The sequence below is a fragment of the Vigna unguiculata genome, chromosome 4 (genome assembly GCF_004118075.2).
Source record: "Vigna unguiculata cultivar IT97K-499-35 chromosome 4, ASM411807v1, whole genome shotgun sequence".
Lineage (NCBI taxonomy): Eukaryota > Viridiplantae > Streptophyta > Magnoliopsida > Fabales > Fabaceae > Vigna > Vigna unguiculata.
Genome location: NC_040282.1, coordinates 37,761,248 through 37,773,538, shown reverse-complemented (window position 1 = coordinate 37,773,538; position 12,291 = coordinate 37,761,248). Strand labels below are relative to the sequence as shown.

The 12,291-nt window shown below is 29.4% G+C and overlaps 1 protein-coding gene across 1 annotated transcript; it reads left to right on the top strand.

The window, feature by feature from the left end:
• Positions 1-4,085: 4,085 nt before the first annotated feature.
• Positions 4,086-7,327, top strand: LOC114181058 (50S ribosomal protein L6, chloroplastic). Its single transcript, XM_028067380.1, has 3 exons — positions 4,086-4,222; positions 5,177-5,485; positions 6,808-7,327. Exons 1-3 carry the CDS (start codon positions 4,188-4,190, stop codon positions 7,142-7,144), a joined length of 681 nt encoding a protein of 226 aa, XP_027923181.1. The 5' UTR covers positions 4,086-4,187; the 3' UTR covers positions 7,145-7,327.
• The last annotated feature ends 4,964 nt before the right edge of the window (positions 7,328-12,291 follow it).

Sequence of the window (12,291 nt, the reverse complement as noted above, 5' to 3'; positions counted from 1 at the left end):
TTATATTGTTTAAATTTTCTATTTTACAATATTTGATATTTTTTTATGGGTTTATATTTTATCGAATGGTTTGGTTATAGTTATCGAAAGATTATGATTCTATATATATGACATTGGTTTTATACATACACATATAATACATTTGACACCACTTTTAACACAAAACCTTAAAGCAATGATGTTATAAGTTTTTATTCTTATGTAATATTTAGGTTAAAATACCTTTTTGGTCCCAATTTTCGTCAAGTTTTTTCAAATAAGTCCTAATTTTGGTTTTGTGTTCAAATAGGTCCCAACTTTCGTCAATTTTGTTCAATTGGATCCTTTTTTGCTAACACCGTTTAAATCATTAACGACCATGAATAGTGATTGCCACGTGTCACTTTGTGGTTTTTTTATTTATTTTTTATTTTTTAAATATTTTTTAAATATTTTTTTAATATTTTTTAAATGTACACGTGTCAACCCAGGAGCGTGCCACATGTCACTTTGTGGTTTTTTTGAATTTTTTTATTTTATTTTTTTGAATTTTTTTTGAATTTTTTTAAATGTCCACGTGTCAACCCAGTAGCGTGCCACGTGTCAAAGTCAATACTCTATATTCAATTTGGTCCTTGTATTTGTTATTTTTGTTCAATTAGGTTCCAATTTTTGTTAACATTAACCAATTTGGTCCCTATCGAAAATGTGACCAAATTTATTTTTTATATCAAAGTTATAATAACGTGAATTTTAATATATTATATAAAAATATTTAATAAAAAATGTGAATTTTAATATAAAAATTAAATTTGGTTTTAATTTGGAGAGGGACCAAATTGGTTAATGTTAACAAAAATTGAGACCTAATTGAACAAAAATAACAAATATAGAGACTAAAATGAATTTAGAACATTGACTTTGACACGTGACACCCTACTGGGTTGACACGTGGACATTTAAAAAAAATTAAAAGTAATTCAAAAAAATAATTTAAAAAAATTCAAAAAAACCACGAAGTGACACGTGGCACACTTTTGAGTTGACATGTGTACATTTAAAAAAAAATTTAAAAAATTTAAAAAATTAAAAAAAAAATAAAAGTAAAATTTAAAAAAACCACGAAGTGAGGACCCAATTGAACAAAATTGACCACGAAGTGAGGACCCAATTGAACAAAATTGACGAAAATTGGGACCTATTTGAACACAAAACCAAAATTAGGACTTATGTGAAAAAACTTGACGAAAATTGGGATCAAAAAGGTATTTTAACCTAATATTTAACTTTGTTTATTCTATCAATATGAGACTTTTTGACTCACTTTATTTCCAATCGTTTTTAATAAGTTATTATAAAAACAAAGATAAAATTTGCCTTAAAATCAATAAAATAGGTTGTCTTTTAACAAAATAATGCATTTACATTACAAACAATCTTAACTTCTTTTGTTAAACCTTAATGACAAAGGAAGAATGTTCTGTAATTATGTTTTTATGTTCACAGAAAAAATTCTCTGTAAAACCATGGTGTTCCATGTGGAGAAAGGAAAAGCAAGTACATAAATGAGAGATGGTGAAACCAAATTTATGTGCATAAAGAAGTGTTGAAAGCAGAGAAGAGTATGTGTATTGAATGAAGGAGTACTTGACCTATTTTAAAGCAAACACACTTTACAGCATAAAGTAGTGAAGTATGTTGCAGAAGCTGAGCTAGTTACTCTTAGATCAAGAACAGTACCTGAGCCAACTTGGCAAAATCTACTTTACCACTCAACATTCAAGAACCAACAACTCAAAAGTCTTTTCTTAACAAAAGCATAATGTTACCAGAAAAAGCCATAATGGATTAACATGATTTTGCATCTCATTCTTTATATATATTTTACATAATTTTTCTTTTATACACATCTCATGCATGTTATGATGATAACTTATAAGGTTATAGTACTTGTGTTGTGACGCATATTCAACTTAATATAATGACTAATATAGGATTACTACATTTAGGCTACGTTCGATTGAGGAAAAAATGAGGAAAAAAAATTTGGAAAGATAGATTATGAAGTGAGTTTTATGTTCGTTAGTAGTTAATTAAAAACTAGTGATAGCAAGATATATTACTTTTACCATTTTGCCTAATGGAAGGTGATTTGAGATGATTAATTGTGAAAATACACGTTTATCCTTTGTGAAATATTGAGCAATTACACGTTCATTGAAGAAGGGATTCGATCCTACCATAGTTGGAACCGATCCAGGCATGATCCGATCCCACATCGCTTGAATTCGATCCTACATCACTTGGATCCAATCCCACATCACTTGGTATTATTTTTTTTCGATTTTAGTAGTTAAAAAAATTAACAAAATAAATTTACTCATATAAATATCAAATTGTACTACTTATTACATAAAGGATAAAATGGTAATTTAACCAATACTTGTATCAAAACATATTTTTTAATTTATAGTATCAATCAAATTCCTCACATTTACATCCAAATCTACTTATAATGACCTCTGAATCTCTTAAAAAAAACACATAATTTATTTTCAAATCCAGCCAAACCTATCCACTCTTTCAAATCTTCTCTCTCAATTGAACACAATCTTAGGAAACTGAGAAGAAAGGTTGTGATTTAAATGAAGGATTTTCAAGTCTGGACATACTCCATTGAAGATTTTTTAGAAGTGTGAATTGCTCAAATGTACACAATGCTTATAAAACAGCAGTGATAGTTTAGATAATTTTTCTACTTTTAATTGGAAATTGGTCCGTTAATGAGTAATTCTATTACATTGTTCAAATATCGAGATTTACTAGGGTTTAAGTTTAAGAAAAAAATATATGTTATAATTGATTATGTGATTATTATTTTGATAAAAAAGGTATATAATAAAAGATAAATCTGTAATTAAATGGAATAAAAAATTATTAAAATAATAGTATTGAGGTTTGGTAAGTAATGAGAATCGTGAATTTAAGTTTCACATTATAATTACTAGAAAGTTGAGCACCTTGTATAAAAAAAATCATAAAATTATCTTATAAAGTTTTGAATTTGACTCAGATTTTATTATTTTGCATTATCCCACTAAATCCTTCCTTAAATTGTAAGAGCTGAATAAAAAGATCCGTTATTAAAAATTAAAAAAAAAAAAGTAGTATCTCATCATATTAAAGTTCTAAAATTTTCATTAACGATGTAAAGATATTTACAAGCTTGTGTAAATTCTAATTGTGATTTAAATTAGTTATTATAAACATTAATAATTTTATTATATGGATAATACTATATTATTATATGACAATGTAAAAAATATTTAAATTATCAAATCCTCTTAATTACATTCTTAGTTTTTTTAAATGTAATTATTTAATTTTTGTCTCACAAATTTAAATTATATCAATTGGAATCTCATATTTAATGTATTTCTAGAGAAGGTAGAATTTTTGAATGCGTTGTTGATAAATAATTACTTTACTATACTGATAAGTGAAAAGGATTTTTTTTTCCTTCATTCTAAGCTTGGTAAATGGGAGAAAATATAGAGGATAACAATTACATAATTTCACCAAAAATACAATTACTATGTATTGAATTTTGTCTTTGATGTTATTCCATAAAGATGATACTATATACTTTGTTTAGCAACTAATCCCCACTTTAAACTTTTCAACAAAAACTATTAAATAATGTTCTAATCTTTTTGCACAATCTTCTAGACTATTTCTTTTAACACATATATGATTAATTAAAAATTCTCCTTCACAACTCAATCAATTAAACATGAAGTGTTTAAACATTTCTCTCAACTAGAGTTTGAAACGTAGTTTACAATATTATAGAAAACTAGTATCTTTCCCTTGACACAATCTTCATGACAATAAGTAGGATATATCTCAAATAAATAATTTATTTTTCTCAACTTATTAAAATATTTTTTTTGGTGAAACAATTAAAAGAAGTTGAAATAGAGTAATTCACTGGAGGGATTACTCAATCTTAGACTCTTGTTGGGCTTTTGGCCCAAAAAGAATAATCATAGGCCCAATAGGAGTTACCTCATCATCATTTCTTGGACCAAAAAGGGTTATTTCAAATTACCGATCACTCTGTTATTAAAAATAAATAAAAATACGATATTTCATTGGATAAGGCTTTTTCTTCTGTTCTTGGTGGAACAACCTTGGACGGTGTAACAATGGCTTCCTCAGTTACTTCCTCTTTTTGTATAAGGTAAAGATTCTTACTCTCTCTTTCTCTTATTTGCTTCACTTATGCTACTTCCCTTTTTCAATTCCCTGTGTATTGGAACACTTTTAGTTTTACATTGCAATCTTCAATGTCGGTTATATGGTTACCAAATATTACATTTCACGGAAGAAAAAACCACCCTTTACGGGTTTTAGCTCCTTTATCGCAGTAGCAAGTACAGTTTTAAACTTTGAGAAAAACGACTGTTCTGAACTCTCTAGCTGTCTGAACATTTGAATGTGTTTTTCTTTCACTTGAATGGCTCTAAGTGCCTCAATCTCAATTGGGCCTAAAGAATTATGTGATAGTTCAAGAAATTGTGGGGCTTTGAGTTCACTCTGGTCTTCAAAATGATTTGCTCGTGGGTAATCATAACTGTGATAATAATCTTGTGGATCTGTGCTTGGAATTCAATGAAGTGGGTGTTGCTTTGAGGATATTTGATGAAATGCTTGTTAGTGGTATTGTCAATATGTGAAGAATAATGATTATGAATTTTCTATTTTACGTTGCCAGCGACATGTACAGACTTGAAGAGAAGTTTAATGAGCATGCTTAGAGGGAGTTCTTGATGAAATCATTAGTTGGGAATGTAATTGTTTTTATTCATGATTTTTCTGTTAACAGAAATAATTTTGGTAGATTATTGCTTGTGCTCACTTCATTGATTGCGTCACGTTCAAGCTGGGTGTTGTTCTTTAGTGTGCATTTCTACATTCTATGAAATGGAAAATAACTTCTAAATTTTAGGGAAATGTCGAATTAAATTGGCCTTGGGTCTATTGACAGAACTCTTGGTTTTTGTTTTCCTCTATTTTTCTTAGTAATTTGTTCATGTGATTGGTATAATTCTTGGGTGATGAGAAGTACATTTAAATCAGTAAATGTTATATAGGATTGAGAAATCTCACTGATAGTTTTGCTGTCTTATTTCAGCAATTTGAAGACTGTTTTCGTGGGTGAGACAAATAAGCTCAGAGTTTCTAGTATTCCTGGTGCTCAAGCTGGTTTCGTTAGAAAAACTGTAGAATGTAAGGAATCAAGAATTGGGAAACAACGAATTACAGTGCCATCAAATGTTACGGTAAATTTGGAAGGACAGGATATACAAGTTAAAGGTCCTTTGGGAGAACTGGCATTAACTTATCCTCGAGAAGTGTTGGTTGAGAGGGATGAGTCTGGGACTATAAGGGTTAAAAAGGCAGTTGAAACCAGAAGAGCCAATCAAATGCATGGGCTTTTTAGGTACTTCATTTTACTGACCTCCTTTCTCAATTAGGATTCGGGAGTATTAAATTTCCATTTTGTCTTAATACATGCTGATTACCTTTGCACCTTTGTCTCATTATTTCAATATTGTTCTGTAAACACACGGAGATGAAAATGGAAACAAAAAAAACTTTGACTTGATGACTGTAGGAAATAGGATATGTTGCTGCCAATGTCCGTTGCATAATGCACCAATTTTTGTGGCATAATGATAGTAGTAAATTTATAACCTACTGTTCATTCGTTCATGTTGCTTTGTGATTAGCCATAGCAATAATTTATCTGAGCTAGATGTTGGTAACTAGTATTGTGTTAATTTTGTTAGAAGACAAGACGGGAAAGTAGTGATATAGAATGGATCACTTGTCAATTAGGCAATGTTATTTTTAATCATGATAATTTAGTGGTTCATGATGATTATATTGTTTGGGGATTTTTGTGATCTTGAATATATCTTTGGTAAAACTAATCTTTATTTTCATGAAACCATTATGTGATTCTAATTAGAATGTTGTAGTGCAAGGGTAAGCATCAATACAACGATAAGAATGTTGGCTGGCCTTCTGACCTGAATGCCATGGATTCAGATCATGGAATGAACTCTGCACTCGATACCACTTAAAAGGAATATTCTGATTACAATATTGAATGTTAATGAAATCATATAATATTCTGCTTATTGGAACCTTGATAGTTCTTTTCTTGCCCTTTTACTACTCCCTTCTACAACAAGCTGTAACTAATAATGTTCGGGATAAGGTTCCATTTAGTTCTCATTGAAAACTTCCATTTTGAATAGTTCCCGTACTCTTCCCCACAACTCCCCTCCCCTTTCTTTCCATGGCTGTAATTCAATGAAAAGCTTGTGCTATTTTCTGCTTTTCATAGCTGGCGATCAGAAACATTGATTTCACTCTCGCTGCAATAAACTTTTACAATTAGCCCTTGGTAGTTCACAGATTGGTTATTTCTTATTATTGAACTTGAGATATAGTTGTGCCCAAAGGATTTAGTTAGACTCATACCTAGATTTGTGAATAGTCTTCAAAACATTCAAATCTGTGCAATACATTTTGCAGATACGCACCTTTTGTTGTTGTTGGGGGAAATTAATCTGTTATCGCCTGGCTTGGCATAATTCTATTATTGATGTTAGTTCCCCTGTTGTGATCATCCATTTAAAGTATGAAAGTTTTTCTTGTATGAGTAGAATCACAGTTTAACTGGGGTAGCTTAAATATGAATCTTAGTCATATTTCTTTGATCATATATTCATACTTGACACATAAATGTTACAGGACTCTTACAAACAACCTGGTTGTTGGAGTATCTCAAGGGTTTGAAAAGAAGCTTCAACTTGTTGGTGTCGGTTATCGTGCTATGGTAGAAGGAAACGCAGTGGTGCTGAATCTTGGATTTTCTCATCCTGTAAAGATGGAAATCCCCAGTGGCCTCAAAGTGAAGGTGGAAGAAAACACCAGAATCACAGTTAGTGGGTTTGACAAATCTGAGGTCGGCCAGTTTGCTGCTTCTATCAGGAAATGGAGACCCCCAGAACCATACAAAGGAAAGGGTGTCAAATATGCTGATGAAATTGTAAGGAGAAAGGAAGGAAAAGCAGGGAAGAAGAAGTAATGGGTTTTTTTTTTTCAATTTTCCTTTTTCATTTCTCTCCTGTTACTTTCCTTCATTTGTTAGTAATGGAAATGTTATATATACCAAGAGAAACTCATATTCTTTGAGATAAGTTTGAGTCCCTTATGCTTATGATGATACTTAATAGCATCGCAATCATGAACTGTGATTATAGCGTGATAATAGCTGTTGATGGATAATCTATCATGATAGTCAGATTTTTTTGTTATCTTGAGATAAAATCTCAACAATAGCACTGAGTGTGGCTGTTAAAACTAATAAATGCCAATTATTGATGGAAAAGAATTGAGCAATGGTAGCTCAAAAAGCACCTTTGATCGGTTACCGTTTTTGTGGCCTCTACTTGCTTCCTGGATTATTTAGTTATTTTGGTAGGGTGTGCCTTCTGTTCTTTTTGGGTCAATGGGGCATCTTCTTTTTGGGCACTTCTTCCTCCACCCCTAAAGATTTCTTCAACACCTCCAAGTTATTCAAAATTACCAAAATAACTTTTTTTTTATTTTTACCCACCTCACCAACTTAAACCCACTAAAACGATTTTAAAAAAACATATTTAGGAAGCTACCAGATTTTAAAACTTGATTAAAAAAATTAAAATTACCGAATTTTGAAATCTAATTATAATTACAGGATTTCAAAAAAAAAATAATATATATATATATATATATATATATATATATATATTAATTTTGTTTTCATATGTATTAAAATAAATACATAAAATTAGAAAATAAATAATTATATATATATATAATTTTTATTTTAAATTAAAAATTTATAATTTAATTTTTATCTTTTAAATATATATTAATTTAAGTTTAATCATTTTTAAATTAAAATATTTATTTTAACATTTTATCCTTTTCAAATCATTATTTATTTAAATTTAGTTTTCTTTAAAATTAAAGTTATATATTCAATAAAAAAAAGACACTTAACGTATTGTTAGGACTGGGCATAATTTACTGAGCTTGTTTCACCCATGAGTAAATATTTCGTAGTAGTCTCATTAGACCGTACATCTTTCTTGGTATATCCGGATAGTAGATAGGAACATAAACCAAAACATTCTAGAACTACAAAGATAGTTATTAAAATTATTAAATCGTTAGTGCCACATAAAAATAGAATCGTTATGCTTATTACTAAACTTGTTGAAGAGATAAAATAGAACCTAATATGTGGTTAACTGCATTATTTTATACTAAAAAAAAAACTGAACTGTTTGTATATAAAACTGCACTGCATTGTTTTTCGGTTCAGTTTCAAGAAATCAAACTTATCAGTTAACTGTTCCATATATGAAATGAATTGTGGCATTTTAGTTTTCCCTTCCTCTTCACTATCTGAACATTCCTCTTCAAGATTTGAACACTTTCCATTTTTTTTGTTTCAATCAGCACTGTCACAATAATTGTTACAGTAAAAAAAGCTGAGATTTTAATATTTCAAAGTTAATAAATAAGGCTAAAAATCTTGGACAATGATAAACTTTAACAAGGAGAATAATTAATTTGGATGCATGTTCTTTTCGGAAGAAATGGTTAAAGTTGTTGACGAATTTGTAAAGTATTGGCTTTCTTTGCAAAATGAAAGAGCATTTGTTAAGTATGGTATGGGTAGGATATTAATATGTTTTTCTATTTCAATTTTAAAAAATATCTCTATTTAAATTCAGTTTATGTGAATAAAAATTTCATCAATTCTTTTATGTTTTATATATATATATATATATATATATATATATATATATATATATATATTTAAATCCATCACTTATATTTTATTTAAATATCACATTTACAATGTGTTTGACAATTATAAGACGAGTATTAAAACATGTTTGGAAGAAAAAAAATTAATAAAGTTGATAAATACATTGAGATAAGTTAGGGAAAATGATTTGTATTGTGTTGACATAAATATATTTCTCTATATTTTTTCACAAGATACTAAAGAGCTTGAATAAATTTGAACAAAGTGATTTTATATAAAAACTTTATACATTTTTTAGTTGATATTTGAAGTTTTCAAGAGTAATGTAGTTCAGTTTAAAAATAGTGCAATTTGTAAAATAGTTCATTTTATAACATTTCGATTCATATTATAGTGTAGTTCAATTTGTTTGAAAAAAAAAACAGTTCAGCTTAGTCTGTCTGAACTGTTTTTCAGTTCAGTGCAGTTCAGGTGAATTATCTTTTAGTTCAATACAATTTTTAATAGTTCAGTACATATTAGTACGTTTTGCCCAGCCCTACGTATTGTGTTCTCACTAATATTGTATGATAAAAATTTATTTATTGGTTATCAAGTACTAAGTACTATTTCTAAGTCCCTTTTATCTCAAAGGTTTTGGATCTGGTTTTTATTTGAGGGTCCTGAGTTAGTCCACTTAGTACTCCAAGATCCCCTTCTCGTCACTAATTCTCTCATTCTATCTCATTCGCCAAAAACAGTTCCCACTCTTAAATCTCCTTTCCAGTTAGCGAAAATCATCTTTCACTACGTAAGTTGAGCACTAAAACTCTACCCCTTCGTTCTTTTCTGTTTGTGGTAGCTCTAGTTCCACATGAGTCTCAATAATGGTCTCATTCTTGTCTCCCATGGTTCTGTTTTTCAGCTCCTTAAAGGTTTCTTGAGTTAGTTCTCAGTTTCGAGGTAAATAAAGCTAGGGTTTTCTTTTAGATTTTGAAATAAATTGTTTATCTTGGTATTTGATTGCATCTTGATGTGTTGGATTAATGAGTGTAATGAAATCGGAGTGGTTGTGTTTTTTTGTGTTTGAGATTTTTGGTTTTGCATGTTTAAATTAGTGAAAATATGATATTTTAGCTTAAGCGAAACCAGTCTAGCTTAAGCGATAATTTTTAGCTTTAGCGAGACAAGTCTAGCTTAAGCGAGATCAATCTAGCTTAAGCGAGACCAGTCTAGCTTAAGCGAGCATTTCTAGCTTAAGCAAAATTAGTCTAGCTTAAGCGAGAATTGCAACATAAATTTAACTCCTTACTTTAACTTGTGATTGACTGAGTTAATGCTAAAAATATGATGTATGAATATGCATGAATGATGTGGCATTTTTTTTTACCTGTACTTGATGTGTTTAGTTTGGGATGGTAATTATTATGAGATAACATGTGGAGTGTTGATGGTAAAAGAGTTTCAAGGGAAACTCTTGGTGATGTTGTGGTTAGTGTATGTCTTGATAGAGGAGATGTCTAGATAAAGGAAGGTATTTTGAACTCTAATAATCGTTCACACACATATTGAGTATAATGAATTATGTGGTGAGAGTGACAGGAGATCCTAGTCTTGGGAGGTGTTTGAACCTAAGACATAATGGGATTAACGTTATGTGTGGTTGGGTGATAACCTTTGTGTCTAGACTTTGTAGAGTTTAGAAACCAGCACAGGTGCATACTTTCTTTAGAATTCTATATCAAGTGCATAATCCGGATTATTGAGTCAAAGAGTCTAATTCGTTGCTATCACATGTTTTGGGTGCCTGCTGCTTTACATGTTCATAACCTCTTCTAATATTTGCTTGCTCAAATAACATGTTAAAATTCTTACTCTATCTTACCCTTTCTTTTTTGTTTGTTTACTGTTTGGTTTTCCTTTTTGCAATGATTATCAATTATTGGTGTGAGCAGATGTGAAAATCCCTGCTGGTCGTCAGGATGATGGAGATGCCGCCATGTAGTTTAGACCTTGTGTTTGGATGTGGCTCACTATTGAGTTCCCTTTTGAAGAACTCTTATTTGTTTATAGTTTTCTTGCTCTGTGAGCAACCTTTTGGACAACTGTTCCATTTTGAATTTTGTTTATGACATTGTGTAGTGCCTTTGGCTTTCCTACCAGTATATTATAGATGACTGCAAAATCTTTCATACAATATGTCTCGTACTCTATTTTATATTATATTTATGTAATGTTTTATTTAGTAGAATTATTTTATTTAAATGGGATGTCACACATAAACGTGGATATGTAGGAATTGTTTTACGAGTGAAATGGGGGACAATTATTACATAATAAATTTAAGCTTTCAAACAAGAGACTAATGTGAATAATTAATTGTGCTTCATTAAAACATTGCTCAAATGATTGTTTCGTCAATTAAATAAATTTGTTTGATGTACTTTTCAAAGTAGCTAAGAATATTGACTTAATGAAAGTTCAACATTCAAACGTAACTTCATAAGCATGTGATGACATGATAATAAAGAAAAACATTGTGGGTCTTCTTACCCATTAATGTTAGAAAAAGAATTTCGAAACAATTTGAAATTAACGCACGAAAAATTTAAATGGAATGTAATTATTATGACGAGAAATTTAAATGGACTGTAATAAAATCTATTAGAGTAGAAAATTTGAAATTTTCAAAAAAATTAAACAATTACTACAAAAAAATTCTTAATTCTTTATTTTTGTTTTTATTTGTTGAATTAACGGTTGATTAATCTTCTGCAAATATGGTAATGCACATAATTGGTATGGTAATAGAAGGAAAGGCACAATAACTCTTCGTAGCAATTAAAACCCCGTAGACATTAAAACACATTAAATTAACTATCATAAAGAATCAAAGAAGAAAAAAGTAGGATCACTCGGAAAACTCAAAGATAGACATGTCCTCGAGTAATAGGTATTTTCTAAACTAGTCTTTATTTGTATGGAAACTTTTTGTATTTACTCTCTACATGTATGAAGATGGATAATACTCAATTTGTTTTATCCTGTATAAATTACAGAAGTATTGTAACATAAAAGACTTATTATTATAATTTTTTAGTATATTTAGTTTTGTAACCTACTCTCTCTTTTTATCATACATGTTTTCCTCCTTTTTAAAATTGGTTGGCTTGTTCTGTAACCATAAAATTATTACTTTCTCTTTTGACTACACATTTTTTTTATAGTTACGTTCAAATGGTATTATCAATTTTAGGTCTAATTTTCAATTATTTCTAATCTCTTTTTTTCTTTGTATTTTGTATTTTTTTTATTGTTTATTTTTTTTTCTCATTAGAAATCTTGACTTTCTGTATGTTTCAAGTGCTCAATGGTGTAAATCCTTCTTTAACTAAGTAATATATGAAAAATCTTTTGTTTTTTATTATCTT

Coding starts and splice junctions, on each gene's coding strand:
- LOC114181058 (XM_028067380.1), top strand. CDS start 4,188: ATGGCTTCCTCAGTTACTTCCTCTTTTTGTATAAG. Junction 4,223..5,176: donor ACTTCCTCTTTTTGTATAAG/GTAAAGATTCTT, acceptor GTCTTATTTCAG/CAATTTGAAGACTGTTTTCG. Junction 5,486..6,807: donor CAAATGCATGGGCTTTTTAG/GTACTTCATTTT, acceptor TAAATGTTACAG/GACTCTTACAAACAACCTGG.